Below are 19197 nucleotides of genomic sequence, written 5' to 3'. Positions count from 1 at the left end.
AGCAGGACCGCAGCACTCATAACCCACATGCCACCCGCCGCCTCACACCCTAGCAGGACACACACCTCACATTTTTACATCTGTTATGTCACCAAAATATACATTGTACTGTGGTGTGTTACAATAAAACATTTTTAAACAACATCGTATTACATTTTATTCCATCTTTCTTTTCAACATTATTATCCAACCTTTCCAACAAATAGTCACCTATTGTTCCACCATATATAAATAATACTACCTATTACGCATTTACATCCCGGGCAACGCCGGATATATCAGCTAGTATATATATAGCAAATATAACTGTATGCTCATTTGCATGTCTTATGCAGGTCTGCAACCCCGCCCTTCACCATTATCACACAGCACTTCCACTGCAGCAAGGATTCTGGGAAATGACATGCAAATGGGCACACAGTGTCACCTTTTGCTTCAAAACCATTTTTAACATGGTTCCCTATTGGCTTAAGCTTGCTGCATGGTCACAGCTTTAAGCACAGCCAGGGTTAAGATGCATAGCCAGAAAACCCACACACAGACAGCTGTTTCGACCTTAATGGATCTCCTCAGTGTGGGATTGGTTAACTGGCTATGCAATGAAGCAAAGAGGATGGGTTTTCCATACTTAGTTAAGTTATGGCGAGTAAAAAAAGTGACAAAAACCCTCCACAGCAAAGCATATAAAACAAAAGACAGAGGTGCCCAATGCTACATCAAATTGACAAAACGGTAATAAATATGGTAATAAGTATAAAGTTTAAATACTTCAATAATAATAGTAATTACTTGGTTATTTAGTTAAACCCTTTGGCCAAACATACAAAGAAAAAAAACAATACAGTACATAGAAAAAACCCAATACATAGAGAAAAAAACAATACATATAAGCAAAAGCCAATACATATAAACCCCCCTAATACATAGAAAAAAAATAGAAAAAAAACCCCCCACTACATATAAACCCATACCTTGCTGCTGGTCACAGGTGTCAGGCCTCTGGCCGGGCCCGCTGGCTGTAGGGGGCTCGGTGGCCGGAAAAAGCAGTTAGGTCTGACCTTTCTTGGCCGCCGAGCCTTGGCTCTCCCCAAGCTGCAGGCCTCCTCACTCTGTCCCACGCCGAGCGTCTGAAGTCAACGCCAGGCCTCCCTCATGCCGGCATGTAGCCAACGCCAGGCCTCCCTCATGCCGGCATGTAGCCAACTCCAGGCCTCCCTCATGCCGGCATGTAGCCAACGCCAGGCCTCCCTCATGCCGGCATGTAGCCTAGCTTACTTCTGGTGCGCGCAGATTTCCCTGCACGCGCCGACATCCGAGAGGCCGCAGCTTGGGGAGAGCCGGGGCCTGGCGGCCACGAGGTCAGGCCCACCTGCTTTGTCCGTCTGCCAGCCTCTCCTCAGCCAGCGGGTCCGGGACACATTTCCCGGCTATCCCCCCTGTCATCGACCCTGCTTGCAGTTCCAATATATTTATTCCCGAGGCATTTTAGAATACCAACCATCTGTTCTTGGCAGGAATGAGATGTTACACAGGTTACAGACGGAGAACAGTGTATTTGGTTAGCTGTCTTTCTGCTCATAGGTAATTATCCTCAAGCATAGCATGATAAAGCATTGTCTAACTACAAATTCATATCTCGTCAGTATGAAGTTACATTTGTTTTAACAAGGCACAAACATATATTCATTATTGAAGGTCGTATATCTGCTGTTCAAGGTTCCAGGCCTTCGCTATCTAACTCCGCTTAACTCCCACAAACACAAAGCAAACGTGTTTATTCTTGCACTGTGTGAATGCCCGTCTCCGCATTTTCACAGAGCATGCAAAATTAACCCTTTACATGGCTTCTTCCGTGAAGCTGACCTTTGAACGTCACAAATCTATCTACATGTTGGGATACATACTTAGGAGTGTATGTGGAATTGCACATTTTATAGGTAGGGAGAAGAGAGTTCCTAAGGATTGGAGATAATGGAGAGAGATTTCAGAGCAGTAGAGACATGTGGGCCAGAGAGAAGACAGCACTGATGAGAGCTGAGGAGGGCAGAGGCATAAGGAAAGGCGGAAGGGGTGAAGAGCATTGAAAAACAGGAGAATTTGGCAGGTGATACTTAAAAAAGGCAATCCCCCGTAGCCAGCCAAAAAACAACCATTTGGAGACAGTTTAACAGTCTAATTAGCATTCTTATCTAACCGTGCAAAAAGCAAAGATTTGGCTTCTTCTGTTTCTCTGGAAATTATTTACACATTGCATTTCTTAGGGGCCTCTGAATAGGAGAGTGTTTGATATTTAAGTGTTTTCTTTACCCTTGGCCAACCCCCTGTCCTTATCAGAGAGGCAATACAGCAAAGGGCAGAGAGAGAGGGGACTCTGGCTGTGCAAACTCATGATGAACACACAGGGGCTTATGCAGAGAGGAGCATGATTTACTGGGAAAACGGCAATAAAATAGCCACAGATTTGGCATAAATTATGGCCGTATGCAGAAAGCGCCTTTTTCCTTCTTGTAGCAGATGGTAGTCAAATTGCCAAGTTTTTCTGGCGACCTGGAACACGCCATAGTAAAGGGCAGAATGGCGCGTTCCAGCGCTTCGGTCCTTCTGGAATTGCACGCTATATTAGCATGGCGAGTTCCAGGTTCTCGCCACGAGTTTGGCGACTTTTACACTTCAGAAAACTGTTCTGCTGGATTTTAAAAATCGCGCCATTTTCTCGGGAGTAAAAGGTTTTCTGGCGAGTTTTTTGGCCAGAAGATGGCGCAATTTCCATTTCGATCCTCTCTGCATAAGCCCCACAGTGTCAGCAGACAGGAGAAGCCGGAGGAAAGCAAAGTACCAGCTCTCCAAGTTCCCTAACTAACATTCAACACATTATTTACAAATACTTCTAGTGTTCGATAAAAAAAGCTTTAATCCCCCAGATGGGACCCCTTAACCATGTCACTGCCATTAGTACACGTTGTTCCTAGGAGGGACTGACCCCTTAACCATGTCACTGCCATTAGTACACGTTGTTCCTAGGAGGGACTGACCCCTTAACCATGTCACTGCCATTAGTACACGTTGTTCCTAGGAGGGACTGACCCCTTAACCATGTCACTGCCATTAGCACACTTTGTTCCTAGGAGGGACTGACCCCTTAACCATGTCACTGCCATTAGTACACTTTGGCCCTAGAAGGGACTGGCCCCTTAACCATGTCACTGCCATTAGTACACTTTGCCCCTAGGAGGGACTGACCCCTTAACCATGTCACTGCCATGAGTACACTTTGCCCCTAGGAGGGACTGACCCCTTAACCATGTCACTGCCATTAGTACACTTTGCCCCTAGGAGGGACTGACCCCTTAACCATGTCACTGCCATTAGTACACTTTGTTCCTAGGAGGGACTGACCCCTAAATCATGTCACTGCCATTAGTACACTTTGTTCCTAGGAGGGACTGACCCCTTAACCATGTCACTGCCATTAGTACACTTTGCCCCTAGGAGGGACTGACCCCTTAACCATGTCACTGCCATTAGTACACTTTGCCCCTAGGAGGGACTGACCCCTTAACCATGTCACTGCCATGAGTACACTTTGCCCCTAGGAGGGACTGACCCCTTAATCATGTCACTGCCATTAGTACACTTTGCCCCTAGGAGGGACTGACCCCTTAACCATGTCACTGCCATTAGTACACTTTGTTCCTAGGAGGGACTGACCCCTAAATCATGTCACTGCCATTAGTACACTTTGTTCCTAGGAGGGACTGACCCCTTAACCATGTCACTGCCATTAGTACACTTTGCCCCTAGGAGGGACTGACCCCTTAACCATGTCACTGCCATTAGTACACTTTGCCCCTAGGAGGGACTGACCCCTTAACCATGTCACTGCCATTAGTACACTTTGCCCCTAGGAGGGACTGACCCCTTAATCATGTCACTGCCATTAGTACACTTTGCCCCTAGGAGGGACTGACCCCTTAACCCTGTCACTGCCATTAGTACACTTTGCCCCTAGGAGGGACTGACCCCTTAACCCTGTCACTGCCATTAGTACACTTTGGCCTTAGAAGGAATTTCCCCTCAAACTCTTAGATCTTTAACTCTGCATTTCCAAATTTTTGATCGTTTACGGACAACGCAGTAGCATAGTAACATTGCTGATGACTTCCTTTGGTAGAATGAATAAGGCTCCAATCAGCGGGTTTGAAGATGATGTTGGCTCCAGAACGACCCACCACTTCATGTATCCGGGGAGTGCCACGAACCTTCCAGATGGGGTGCGTCTGGTGCTGATCCCGTTCAAACTGCAGGATCTGAGGTGGATCACCAGCGCATTAACCACAGGAGAGATCAGGTCGTGAGTAACATCATATGGTCCGTGGGGAGGGTGAGAGCGAGAGGTAACCCATTGTCTAGTACACCTCCCAAAACACTCAAATCAGTGGGTACTTTACGAAAGGTTACAATACTTGTAGTAGGTTTGTTTGCCATGCACTTGTGTAACCCAGGCAGCGCCGAAAAGCTGTGTAATACTGCAGCCACACACTTATAGGGGATCCATGCTAACATGGGTAAGCAGCAAAGAGTGACACACTGTGAGAGCTCATTTGCATGTTACTACCCAGAATCCCTGGCTGCAGTGGAAGCCTTGTATGGTAATAGATAATGGGGAATGGCAGGTTTGCCGACCATGTGAATGTGCTCACGAAATATATAACAAACAAAGGCCCACAAAGCACCATTAATTAATATAATGTAACTTATCATCGTGCTAACTCTGATTTATTTCAGGGTCTGGGTCATACTCACCGTCACGTTATTGGGAGTTACAGGCTCTGGATGGGAGTAACACTAAGACATACTCACCGTCACGTTATTGGGAGTTACAGGCTCTGGGTGGGAGTAAAACTAAGACATACTTACCGTCACGTTATTGGAAGTTATAGGACCTGTATGGGAGTAACACTAAGACATACTTACCGTCACGTTATTGGAAGTTATAGGGCCTGGATGGGAGTAACACTAAGACATACTTACCGTCACGTTATTGGGTGTTATAGGGACTGGATGGGAGTAACACTAAGACATACTTACCGTCACGTTATTGGAAGTTATAGGGCCTGGATGGGAGTAAAACTAAGACATACTTACCATCACGTTATTGGAAGTTATAGGGCCTGGATGGGAGTAACACTAAGACATACTTACCGTCACGTTATTGGAAGTTATAGGGCCTGGATGGGAGTAACACTAAGACATAATTACCGTCACGTTATTGGAAGTTATAGGGTCTGGATGGGAGTAACACTAAGACATACTTACCGTCACGTTATTGGAAGTTATAGGGCCTGGATGGGAGTAACAATAAGACATACTTACCGTCACGTTATTGGGAGTTATAGCGCCTGGATGGGAGTAACACTAAGACATACTTACCGTCACGTTATTGGGAGTTATAGCGCCTGGATGGGAGTAACACTTAGACATACTTACTGTCACGTTATTGGGAGTTAGAGGGTCTGGATGGGAGTAAGACTAAGACATACTTACCGTCTCGTTATTGGAAGTTAGAGGGTCTGGATGGGAGTAACACTAAGACATTCTTATTGTCACGTTATTGGGAGTTATAGGGCCTGGATGGGAGTAACACTAAGACACACTTACCGTCACGTTATTGGGAGTTATAGGGTCTGGATGGGAATAACATTAAGACATTCTTATTGTCACGTTATTGGGAGTTATAGGGCCTGGATGGGAATAACACTAAGACATACTTATTGTCACGTTATTGGGAGTTATAGGGTCTGGATGGGAGTAACATTAAGACATACTTATTGTCACGTTATTGGGAGTTATAGGGCCTGGATGGGAGTAACACTAAGACATACTTATTGTCACGTTATTGGGAGTTATAGGGTCTGGATGGAAGTAACACTAAGACATACAGTAGAGGCAACGCTTATTCTAACATTTGCCTTAAACTAGCCCGGTTACATGCTGGGTACATGCTGGGTGTAACCTGGCTAGTTTGAGGCACGTTTAAGGCATTTCTGCATTGACTAACGACCCATAGGATTAACACAGCAGGGGTCCCATTCAGTTTGAATGGGACTACCAGGGACCCCCGCTGTTAATCTGATGGGCCATTAATCAATGCAGAAATGCTGGGGCTAGTTTAAGGAAATGTATTCAGAATGTACCTGGGTGTACCTGGGTCTTTTGGGGAATTGCCACTGGTTTTTGTTAGAATAAGAGTTGCCTCTACTGTACTTATTGTCACGTTATTGGGAGTTATAGGGCCTGGATGGGAGTAACACTAAGACATACTTACAAAAATAGACATAAACCTGGCGCATGTGATATAAATGTGAAGTGATATTAAAGTCCAAAGTTAAAGGATATACAGACTGTAAGTCCCAATCCTGAAAGGTCAGCTGATGATAGATGGTTTCAAAGTTCACAAAATGTAAAGCATACAGTCCTCTTCACGTTGTATGTTCAACCTGCAGATGTGTGACATTAAGCAGAGAAACAGGACATTGCGCAGTATATTTGATTGCCAATGTTGCACTTAATTTCTAAGCTCAATAGATTGCCTACTTACTAGAAGTAGATGAAATACATGCAGGGGAGAGAATCTGTGCTTGGAGCCTTCTGTGTCCTGGTCGCCTTCGGTAAATCACGAACCCCTCGTGGTGTCCTCTGCTACCGTGGATGTTTAGGAAGGTCTCCCTTTCAGGAACGTAGTCTCCTGGATCAGTCTTAGGGTCCCTGCGGTCTTTTATTCTCCAGTGGGGATAAAAGAGGGCAAAGGATTGCGCAGAAATAAAAACTTTTATTGGACGCCTACCTAAAACAGTTCAAATACTCACAAAAGTCGGTGAGTGTAAAATCAAAGAAGTGCCCGACCCAGCACACCCAAAAAGCTGCACTCTGTCTCTGAATGTCCGCCTCGGTGCCGCGTGTACCTCGCAAGATTCCGGCGCGGTTCGGATGACGTCACCGTCTCCTCTCAGTGACTAGCAGCTTGAGTGTGGGGGGCAGTACCTCTTAGGCTCCTCCCTACGCGTTTCGTGACGGGGAAAGTCCCTTCGTCAGGGGATTGTGGAGCCTTAGCAATCCCGTGTGCAATATATAGCCCCAGTTAACCCCTAGCTTACAGGAGCCACTAGAAACCAATCATGTCAGTGATTAAACTTCCTGATAATTGCAATCAGATGGGTTAAAGTTAATCACCTCTGGGGCGACTCCCAGGTTCATCTTGGAAACATGGGATCACATATTATGCATAAACAGTGTCATTGTATAAAAACAGTATCAAATTCACATAATATATAAAAATTTCATTGGATGAGAGAATGAATAATTAATTCAAAGAAAAGATGCTAAATCGAAATCGATGTTTAACCCTTTAGGGGAGAGGGTCTTGAGAGTATAGATCCAGAAGGTCTCTTGCTGTGAGACCCTCTGTAATCTATCCCCCCCTCTGACACCCACCTTGGGGCAATTTATGCCGATACATGTAAGCCCCTCTGGAGACTGATTGTGATGCAATTTAAAATGGTTGGACACACTATGTGTCTCCAAACCATTTTTAATATTGTACACATGTTCGGGGAATCTTCTTTTCATGGTCTCCCCGTCCTGCCTACATATTGTAATTTGCAGGGACATTCTAAAAGGTAAACACAGAAATTAGATTTGTAGTTAATAAACGTGCGAATTTCAAAACTCTTTCCGGTGACATTGGATTTGAATTCTTTACATTTAGATCCATAACTACAACCAATACACTTCTTACAGGGGAAATAGCCTTTAAGTTCTGTTAACCACATGGTTTGTCCCAAACCCTGATGCTTCTTGGGGCAACTAGGGGCCAATTGGGATTTTAAATTTTGAGCTTTTCTATACACAATTTGTGGTTTGTCAGGTAATATTGGTTGTAAAATAGGGTCTCTTTGTAGGATCCCCCAGTGTTTATTAAACACTTTGGATATTTCCCTAGACATACCATTGAACTGTGTAATGAAAGGGAGAAATGCTTTACCTGTATGTGCATCTACTTTTTTGACAGGATGGATCAAGGAAGCTCTTTCTATATTGTTAGCTTGATCAATAGCATTTTTAACAGCCTTCCCATTATATTTCCTGTCTTTAAACTTGTTACCCAGATCCTCAATTTGTTCTTTGTACACTTCCACTTGTGAGCAGTTCCTTTTTACTCTAAGTGCTTGTCCTTTTGGAATATTTTTTATCCATTGAGGATGATGGTGGCTGGATGCTAAGACATAGGAGTTGGTATTCACCTCTTTATAATAAGTTTTTGTGTGTATCTCATTGTTGTCAGTATAAAGAGTAAGATCTAGGAAGTTTATAGAGTGTGGACTGGAGTTGAACGTGAATTGGATGTTATACTCATTTGTATTGAGGTGTTCTTTGAAGGCCTCTAGTTCCTCTTTGGTGCCCTTCCAGACGCATAGCACATCATCGATGTAGCGTTAACTGTGATTTTGAAACCATCTATCATCAGCTGACCTTTCAGGATTGGGACTTACAGTCTGTATATCCTTTAACTTTGGACTTTAATATCACTTCACATTTATATCACATGCGCCAGGTTTATGTCTATTTTTGTATTTGTATTCATGTGTAGAGGTTTATTTTGGGATATTCCTCAATAGATTACCAGGCTGCTTTTTTTTTTTTTTGTGCACTGCACTGTTTAATTCATTTGTGCACTGCACAGTCACATTTAGGTATAGCGCTTGTCACAGTATATTTTGTATTTTAATTTTACTAAGACATACTTACTGTCACGTTATTGGGAGTTAGAGGATCTGGATGGGAGTAACACTAAGACATACTTATTGTCACGTTATTGGGAGTTAGAGGGTCTGGATGGGAGTAACACTAAGACATACTTACTGTCACGTTATTGGGAGTTATAGGGCCTGGATGGGAGTAACACTTAGACATACTTACTGTCACGTTATTGGGAGTTATAGGGCCTGGATGGGAATAACACTAAAACATAATTACCGTCACGTTATTGGAAGTTATAGGGTCTGGATGGGAGTAACACTAAGACATACTTACTGTCACGTTATTGGGAGTTATAGGGCCTGGATGAGAATAACACTAAGACATACTTATTGTCACGTTATTGGGAGTTATAGGGCCTGGATGAGAATAACACTAAGACATACTTATTGTCACGTTATTGGGAGTTATAGGGCCTGGATGGGAATAACACTAAAACATAATTACCGTCACGTTATTGGAAGTTATAGGGTCTGGATGGGAGTAACACTAAGACATACTTACTGTCACGTTATTGGGAGTTATAGGGCCTGGATGAGAATAACACTAAGACATACTTATTGTCACGTTATTGGGAATTATAGGGCCTGGATGGGAATAACACTAAGACATACTTACTGTCATGTTATTGGGAGTTATAGGGCCTGGATGGGAATAACACTAAGACATACTTATTGTCACGTTATTGGGAGTTATAGGGTCTGGATGGGAGTAACACTAAGACATACTTATTGTCACGTTATTGGGAGTTATAGGGTCTGGATGGGAGTAACACTTAGACATACAGTACTTACTGTCACGTTATTGGGAGTTATCGGGCCTGGATGGGAGTAACACTAAGACATACTTATTGTCACGTTATTGGGAGTTATAGGGTCTGGGTGGGAGTAACACTAAGACATAATTACCGTCACGTTATTGGGAGTTATAGGGTCTGGATGGGAGTAACACTAAGACATACTTATTGTCACGTTATTGGGAGTTGTAGGCTCTGGATGGGAGTAACACTAAAACATACTTACTGTCACGTTATTGGGAGTTGTAGGCTCTGGATGGGAATAACACTAAGGCTGCGCTTACAGTGCCGGCGACGGCGACCAAAAACAAATGTATTGCCGCTGTCACGTGCGCTTATAGTAAGCACAACGCAACGGGAGCGACGCAAAATTTGGAAGCCGGTCAAATTTGAATTTTTAGTGGCTGTTGCCAAATGTGACAGCCTCTGAACCAATCAATGACCTGGTCGCCCGCGATGTCGCCGCAAAGCGAACTACAAATTTTGCTAGCGGCGATAGCGACGGGTGACGTCGCCGTTGCTGTCGCGCACACTATAAGTGCGGCCTAAAACATACTTACTATAACGTTATTGGAAGTTATAGGGCCTGGATGGGAGTAACACTAAGACATACTTACCGTCACGTTATTGGGAGTTATAGGGTCTGGATGGGAGTAACACTAAGACATACTTACCGTCACGTTATGGGAAGTTATAGGACCTGGATGGGAGTAAAACTAAGACATACTTACCGTCACGTTATTGGGAGTTATAGGGTCTGGATGGGAGTAACACTAAGACATACTTACCGTCACGTTATTGGGAGTTATAGGGCCTGGATGGGAGTAACATTAAGACATACATATTGTCACGTTATTGGGAGTTATAGGGTCTGGATGGGAGTAACATTAAGACATACATATTGTCACGTTATTGGGAGTTATAGGGTCTGGATGGGAGTAACATTAAGACATACTTACTGTCACGTTATTGGGAGTTATAGGGTCTGGATGGGAATAACATTAAGACATACTTATTGTCATGTTATTGGGAGTTATAGGATCTGGATTGGAATAACATTAAGACATTCTTATTGTCACGTTATTGGGAGTTATAGGGTCTGGATGGGAGTAACACTAAGACATACTTACCGTCATGTTATTGGAAGTTATAGGGTCTGGATGGGAGTAAAACTAAGACATACTAACCGTCACGTTATGGGAAGTTATAGGGCCTGGATGGGAGTAAAACTAAGACATACTTACCGTCACGTTATTGGGAGTTATAGGGTCTGGATGGGAGTAACACTAAGACATACTTACCGTCACGTTATTGGGAGTTATAGGGTCTGGATGGGAGTAACATTAAGACATACATATTGTCACGTTATTGGGAGTTATAGGGTCTGGATGGGAGTAACATTAAGACATACATATTGTCACGTTATTGGGAGTTATAGGGTCTGGATGGGAGTAACATTAAGACATACATATTGTCACGTTATTGGGAGTTATAGGGTCTGGATGGGAGTAACATTAAGACATACTTATTGTCACGTTATTGGGAGTTATAGGGTCTGGATGGGAATAACATTAAGACATACGTATTGTCACGTTATTGGAAGTTATAGGGTCTGGATGGGAATAACATTAAGACATACTTATTGTCACGTTATTGGGAGTTATAGGGTCTGGATGGGAATAACATTAAGACATACTTATTGTCACGTTATTGGGAGTTATAGGGTCTGGATGGGAATAACATTAAGACATTCTTATTGTCACGTTATTGGGAGTTATAGGGTCTGGATGGGAATAACATTAAGACATTCTTATTGTCACGTTATTGGGAGTTATAGGGTCTGGATGGGAATAACATTAAGACATGCTTATTGTCATGTTATTGGGAGTTATAGGGTCTGGATGGGAATAACATTAAGACATACTTATTGTCACGTTATTGGGAGTTATAGGGTCTGGATGGGAATAACATTAAGACATTCTTTTTGTCACGTTATTGGGAGTTATAGGGTCTGGATGGGAATAACATTAAGACATTCTTATTGTCACGTTATTGGGAGTTATAGGGTCTGGATGGGAATAACATTAAGACATTCTTATTGTCACGTTATTGGGAGTTATAGGGCCTGGATGGGAATAACATTAAGACATTCTTATTGTCACGTTATTGGGAGTTATAGGGTCTGGATGGGAATAACATTAAGACATACTTACTGTCACGTTATTGGGAGTTATAGGGTCTGGATGGGAATAACATTAAGACATACTTATTGTCACGTTATTGGGAGTTATAGGGTCTGTATGGGAATAACATTAAGACATACATATTGTCACGTTATTGGAACTTATAGTAATATATATAAAAAGGTCCAGGGAAAAATTCATGAGAGAATTAGGGATCAAATCATTTGAAATACTCCAAAGAGGGCGTCAAGGCTTTTTTCAGCTGGAAAATCCCCATTGACGGTAATGCAATGCTTATGCACTCTTATTCTACTTACTTACTTTATTTTTTTGACACGTACATGAAAGTGAAGAATTTGATCAAAGCAGATAAAGACAAGGGGGCCTATGCAGAGAGCAGCGATTTTAAAAATTGGCGAGGGTAATAAAAAGTAGCTTTATTGGAGAGTTTTATTCTCCATATGCAGAAATGTGCGAAATCCGCAATTTATAGCATGAATGCGTGTGGCGAGTTTAAAATGGAGAGATGCGCGCTGCTGAAATGTGTAATTTTTTTTTTCCTATGGCCGGCGAGCTCCAGCTTCTTGCCAACTTTTGTTGGCGGAGCTAATTGTAGAAAATCGCGCCATTTTATTGGCGCGAACAGCCGCTACATGGCGTTCGCGCCTTTCTGAATTCGGATATTTTTAAAACTGGTGAGATGTAGATTCTCGCCAGCCGCGCGGCGAGATTTACAAATAGAAAAAAAAAATGGCGCGTTTTTCGTAACTCGCCATTTTCTGCTGTTTTCTAAGCAAATTTCGCCAAAAAATGGCGATATTTACTATAGCGCTGCTCTCTGCATAGGCCCCAAGGTGAGGAAAAGTGACTCAATCCCAGAGTTGTGAGTGTGACTGTGTTTAATATACTGTATGCAGCTTTTGATCTCCATTATTGAAAAACGAACACTGTACTCTAAAACCCCCTGTACCCTAAAACCCCTTACCCAAAAAACATAACCCCATTCTCCCTACCCTAAACGCTAAATGAACCCTTAAATGAATTTACCTGGGCGGCTGAGTGTCCAGTGGCAGAGCGGCTGCGGCAGGCCGAACGCCGGCGGAAACGTGTTCCCGACCAAATGTCTGATTCCGCGTATGGTCACCTATGGAGCACGTCCATGTATGCATCTGTTATCAATGGATATGCATGCCCTTTACATCCCACAGCCGGTTTGTGATGTAACCATGCAGCCATCTTTAAAAAGTCCGTAATGTCTCCCCCCCCCCCTTCCCTGTTCTAGGTTTTAATATTGAATCCTTCCTTTTTTAAATACGTCCATGATAACTGGACCAATCACCACGGGAGGTACCCTTCCACCGGCATCCTGACGTTATTCTTTGCCATACACATATGTGATGAGGTGAGTGAATTATGTGATGTCTTTAAAGGAGCAATTCACGCGTTGCGTTTTTGTACTTATTGATTTTTTTTAAACTCGGGATTGAAGCAGGGGTTCTCTGGAGCTGAACCCCATTATTTTCAGCTCAGGGGACGCCCTACTTCCTGAGATACAGCCTATATAGCTCATGCCGGTAGCAGCTTCGGCTAGGCGAGCAAGATCTCCGAAGGGGGCGCCGGTATCTCGGCAACATTTAAATCCCCCGGTGACGTGGGCCAATAGGAAGCCACACCTGATGACATCACGGCTTCCTATTGGCCTGCAGGGCGCATGAGTTTTTAAAAAGCGGCCTTTACGTGAACCCAGCTAGCAAGCCGGTTTGGCTACCGACACCCCCTACGGAGGGAAGTATTTCCGGAGTCAGAGGTCCTCCGAGCTGAAATGATTGGGGTTCGGCTCCGGAGACCCCCTGCTTCAATGCTATGCCAAGAAAGAAAAATATATATTTTTTAAAAAGCAGTGCTTGGATTGCCGCTTTAATACGAGGGCCCGGGCTCGCCGATTTTAATGCTTTGAGTGCCGGAGGGGTAGTGAGGGCCACGGCCCCTGCAGCGCAGTGCAGTGAAAGCGGTCACGTGACCACGGTGTCCATTTTTCAGGAAACGCAAGAGGAGGCGTCCAAGCAGATCAGGTTTTCAGGATATACCTGCTTCAGCACAGGTGGCTCAGTCACCTGTGCTGACACAGGGATATCCTGAAAACCTAACCTGCTGGTGGCTCTTGAGGACTGGAGTTGGCCACCCTGTGGAGTAAAGGGAAATAAGGGACAAGGAGAAAGAGCCGTGTGGGCTGTGTGGGCGCGTGACAACATATGATGTGCAGGCTGCAGCATGTAAACAAACAGTTATAAACCTGTACCATACAGCAGGGTTTCAATGAGAGGAAGTGAAACGCGCAACAGTCGAGTAGTATACGGGTCAAATAACCTGCACCACTTGAATGTGACTGTCACCTACTCTAGCCCCTGTGGCAAACTGCTCCTTTTATGTGCGCTGCCGCTTGCCCAGGCCCTGACACAGTCTTCTAGGGTTTGTTTAGCATAAAACGGGGACAAACACGTGTATACACACAAAGGGCACTTAGCCCTCAACCTTCAGCGGTTTATTCTTTCATTAGTAACACTACACATTTTTAAACACCGTCACTTTAAGAACAAAATAAACTCATAAAAATAACATCCACTTATGTCCGGAGTCTAACTAACATGCATATCTCTATCTGCAGTGTTCGACAAATCACCCAAAAATCTACTCGCTCAACCAAAAAATCTACTCGCCACCTAGTCCCGCCCCTAGTTCCGCCCCCAACTCCGCCCCTAGTCCCGCCCCCAACCCCGCTTTAAAATAAAATATATAAATAAAATACATTTAATAAATTCCTAGTCAGAACATTCGTTTTTGACATAAATGTATTTATTGTATACATTATAATACAATTAGTCCTTGCTACGTGTGTGTGTGTGTGTGTGTGTGTGTGTGTGTGTGTGTGTGTGTGTGTGTGTGTGTGTGTGTGTGTGTGTGTGTGTGTGTGTGTGTGTGTGTGTGTGTGTGTGTGTGTGTGTGTGTGTGTGTATAAATGTCGGATCTACAAATAAAAGCCAGGTGTGAATGACTAGTTTCCTGAACCCCTTAACCAGTGTCTGGACGTCCCAGCTTCACAATATCTAAAGCAGCAATCCCGCCTGGGATCTTACCTGATCCGCAGTCCCTCAATGTCCAGGTACCCTCATTCCCGCAATGTTATACATTGGAGGGGATGTGTTCCCTACCTGTCTTCTGGGTTAGGGGGGGTTCCGATGTCTTCCGTGTGAAGCTTGAGTCAGATCTGGAAGAAAGCAGTATAGGTTATTTTGGTGTAGTATAGGGCAGTTAAGATATATAGGGTAAATAAGAGATCCAGATCCAGAGTGTGAGAGAGTGTGGCGGCACAGAGAGAGAGAGAGAGAGAGAGAGAGAGTGGGGGAGAGAGAGAGAGAGTGTGGGGGAGAGAGAGAGTGTGGGGGAGAGAGAGAGTGTGGGGGAGAGAGAGAGTGTGGGGGAGAGAGAGAGAGAGAGAGAGAGAGAGAGTGTGGGGGAGAGAGAGAGAGTGTGTGGGGGAGAGAGAGAGAGTGTGTGGGGGAGAGAGAGAGAATGTGGGGGAGAGAGAGAGAGAGTGTGGGGGAGAGAGAGAGAGTGTGGGGGGAGAGAGAGTGGGGGAAAGAGAGAGAGTGTGGGGGAGAGAGAGAGAGTGGGGGAGAGAGAGAGAGTGGGGGAGAGAGAGGGAGTGGGGGAGAGTGTGGGGGGGGGAGAGAGAGTGTGGGGGGGAGTGAGAGTGTGGGGGAGAGGGAGAGAGTGGGAGAGAGGGAGAGAGTGGGAGAGAGGGAGAGAGTGGGAGAGAGGGAGAGAGTGGGGGAGAGGGAGAGAGTGGGGGAGAGGGAGAGAGTGGGGGAGAGAGAGAGAGTGGGGGAGAGAGAGAGGGGAGAGAGAGAGAGAGTGGGGGAGAGAGAGAGAATGGGGAGAGAGAGAGAGAGTGGGGGAGAGAGAGAGAGAGTGGGGGAGAGAGAGAGTGGGGGAGAGATAGTGTGGGGGGGGAGAGAGTGTGGGGGAGAGGGAGAGAGTGGGGGGGAGGGAGAGAGTGGGGGAGAGGGAGAGAGTGGGAGAGAGGGAGAGAGTGGGGGAGAGGGAGAGAGTGAGGGAGAGAGTGGGGGAGAGGGAGAGAGCGGGGGAGAGAGAGAGAGTGGGGGAGAGAGGGAGACTGACTGACTGGGTAGGTGACTGACTGCCTGACTAGGTAGGTGACTGACTGACTGACTGACTGGCTGACTGACTGATTTGGTAGGTGACTGACTGACTGGGTAGGTGACTGACTGGCTGACTGACTGACTTGGTAGGTGACTGACTGACTGACTGGGTAGGTGACTGACTGACTGACTGGGTAGGTGACTTACTGACTGACTGACTGACTGACTTGGTAGGTGACTGACTGACTAACTGACTGACTGGGTAGGTGACTGACTGACTGACTGGGTAGGTGACTGACTGACTGACTGGGTAGGTGACTGACTGACTGACTGGGTAGGTGACTGACTGACTGACTGGGTAGGTGACTGACTGACTGACTGGGTAGGTGACTGACTGACTGACTGGGTAGGTGACTGACTGACTGGGTAGGTGACTGACTGACTGGGTAGGTGACTGACTGACTGACTTGGTAGGTGACTGACTGACTGACTGGGTAGGTGACTGACTGGTAGGTGACTGATTGACTGGGTAGGTGACTGACTGACTGACTGGGTAGGTGACTGACTGACTGACTGGGTAGGTGACTGACTGACTGACTGGGTAGGTGACTGACTGACTGGGTAGGTGACTGACTGACTGGGTAGGTGACTGACTTGTTGGGTGGGTGGGTGACTGACTTGTTGGGTGGGTGGGTGACTGACTTGTTGGGTGGGTGGGTGGTTGGGTAGGTAGATGACTGACTGGGTGGGTGACCTTAGGTAACTGACTGGGTGGGTAGGTAGGTGACTGACTGGGTGGGTGGGTAGGTGACTGGGGGGGTGGGTGACTGACTACTTGTGGTTTCTCTCTCTCCCCTCCCCCCCTACACACACACACACACACACACACACACACACACCACACTCTCCCCCATACACACACACACACACACACACTCCCCCCTACAAACACACTCTCTCCCCCCCCTACACACACACACACACACACACACACACTCTCTCCCCCCCCCTACACACACACACATCTCCCCCAACAACATGAACCCACCTCCAACTTTTTTTTTTTTTTCTCCAGCGCGAGCGCGGGAAAAACAGCAGCGCGAGCGCGGGAAATTTAAAAAACACACTTGTGCTGCTTGGGCCAATATTTACTCGCCCGGGGGTTAAATCCACCCGCCCCGGGCGTGTAAATGTATATAATTGTCGAACACTGTCTATCTGCAATATTGGCTGGCTAAGCCAGTTACCAACTTAAAAATAACACACAGATAGAATAACATTGAGTCCTTAACTGTGAGATGGGACAGCGTCCCATTAGATCCTCAGATGCTGCAATATGTGAAGGGGGCATCCTCCCCGAACTGGATGCAGTACCCAAACTGTCATACCCCCAGCCTACAGGCTCTAGGTGAGAGACCGAAGCAGCTAAACTAACTGCAATATATTCCTCTTCCTCAATTAGGAGAGCAGGCGTGGGAAAAACTAGAACCACTAATCTCTGGCCTGGAGTTTCTGTCCCACAGTCTCAGCAACTGTGAAACTGTGGAATGGATCAATTCCATACTAAGTCTGCACTTTCTTCTATAAATTAGACAGAAAGCTGCTCATTATCCTGTGACTATGTCACACCCTCGAGAGACTTCCCTTGGCCAGACGTGTGGCAGTGAAAGGGTTACTCTACCCCACAAATAAATAGAAATGTTGCCGATCTCTGAAGCTGTAAATACCAGGGATTCAATAATGACAATAGAATAAGTAAATAACCCCATTGTCTCTTTGCCGCTGTAGGTTTCCGTGTTTGGCTTCGGCGCCGACTCGAAAGGAAACTGGCATCACTACTGGGAGAGAAATAGGTACCCGGGAGCATTCCGGAATACAGGGGTACACAATGCAGATTATGAATCCAGTCTCATCAAACAATTAGTCCAAGAAGGACGACTGACATATTATAAATAAACGCCGCGACATTTTATACTCCCATTAAAATACATTCTTTTCAACTTTTTTCACTTTGATAATGAAATATATTTTTATATATATATATATATATATATATATATATATATATATATATATATATATATATATAGTTCTTGATGATCGTGTGTTTATAATCATGGGACGCCGACTTTTGGATGTACAGTTTGTTTTATTAGTAGTGCGTCACGAATTGTCACCTGTAGCTGAAGGCTCCGAGCTTCAACCAATGGGTTGACAGTGTGATAATGTTCCAGTTCTGGTTTTTGTGTTCCCATGTGCTGGTGATAATCAGACATGCCAACTCTCATTAATTAGGACTCAGTGTCACTGATTTTTACCATCTGTGATCCGTTTGAAGGCATTTCAGCAATAATTGAGGAGGGGGTTGACTGCTCTAGAGCTATATCAAGGTGCTACACAGAGGTAGATAGTTAGACAAAGCTGTAAGACTGGATAAAGAATCCCCAAAGACACTATAGATACAAATACTGCCTCATTTCCCAGTATTAATCTCCACACTCACTTGAAAAAGCTCCATTAGGAGTGAAACGTACATCGGGGGCTGATTGAGAGTGACGTAAGACATCACGAGCCTAATACTGGGAAACGAGGCAGTGTTTGTAGCTAGCGTGCACCATATACAGGCATACCCCGGTATAAGGACACTCACTTTAAGTACACTCGCGAGTAAAGACATAATCGTGCTCAAGCGGGGAGACTATAGAGCCTGTTACAAATGCCTTATTTACATCAGTTATGCACGTTTATGATGATTGCAATACAGTACATGCAACGATAAGTGGGAAAAAGGTAGTGCCTCACTTTAAGTACATTTTCGCTTTACATACGTGCTCTGGACCCATTGCATACGTTAATGCGGGGTATGCCTGTATAGATATGTTCTGATTATTAGAACTATATATGAATACCTTACTTTGAGCACTTATACATTTGAGAGCTAACTAGGCACTTGTGTGTGTGTATATATATATATTAGACAATCTTGGTGTTACTGAGGCAGTATCTACAGACACTTGTGCTAAGCTATTATACGGGGGTTTCAAAGGATCTATTTATTGCCAGCCCTGTCTATAAAGGTAACAGCTCATTAGCCCAGTACACCTATGAAATACTAAGACCACCTATAAATACTACAGCACTTATGAGCTAACAGCCAGCTCTTTAAACTACTCTCTTACTTTGGACTAATATCACAGCTACTACCCTTGAATTTGTGTCCAATGTATATAAAGGTGCACTGGTG

The 19197-nt window shown here is 44.9% G+C and overlaps 1 protein-coding gene across 1 annotated transcript; it reads left to right on the top strand.

Moving 5' to 3' along the window:
- The first annotated feature begins 4172 nt into the window (after window positions 1–4172).
- Window positions 4173–17928, top strand: LOC142470250 (CMP-N-acetylneuraminate-beta-galactosamide-alpha-2,3-sialyltransferase 2-like). The gene is made up of 4 exons (XM_075577196.1): window positions 4173–4350; window positions 12127–12176; window positions 13076–13195; window positions 17742–17928. Exons 1-4 carry the CDS (start codon window positions 4173–4175, stop codon window positions 17907–17909), a joined length of 516 nt encoding a protein of 171 aa, XP_075433311.1. The 3' UTR covers window positions 17910–17928.
- Window positions 17929–19197: the final 1269 nt, after the last annotated feature.

The sequence above is a fragment of the Ascaphus truei genome, chromosome 19 (assembly GCF_040206685.1).
Source record: "Ascaphus truei isolate aAscTru1 chromosome 19, aAscTru1.hap1, whole genome shotgun sequence".
NCBI classification, from domain to species: Eukaryota; Metazoa; Chordata; class Amphibia; order Anura; family Ascaphidae; genus Ascaphus; species Ascaphus truei.
This window is presented reverse-complemented; position numbering and strand designations above follow the sequence as displayed.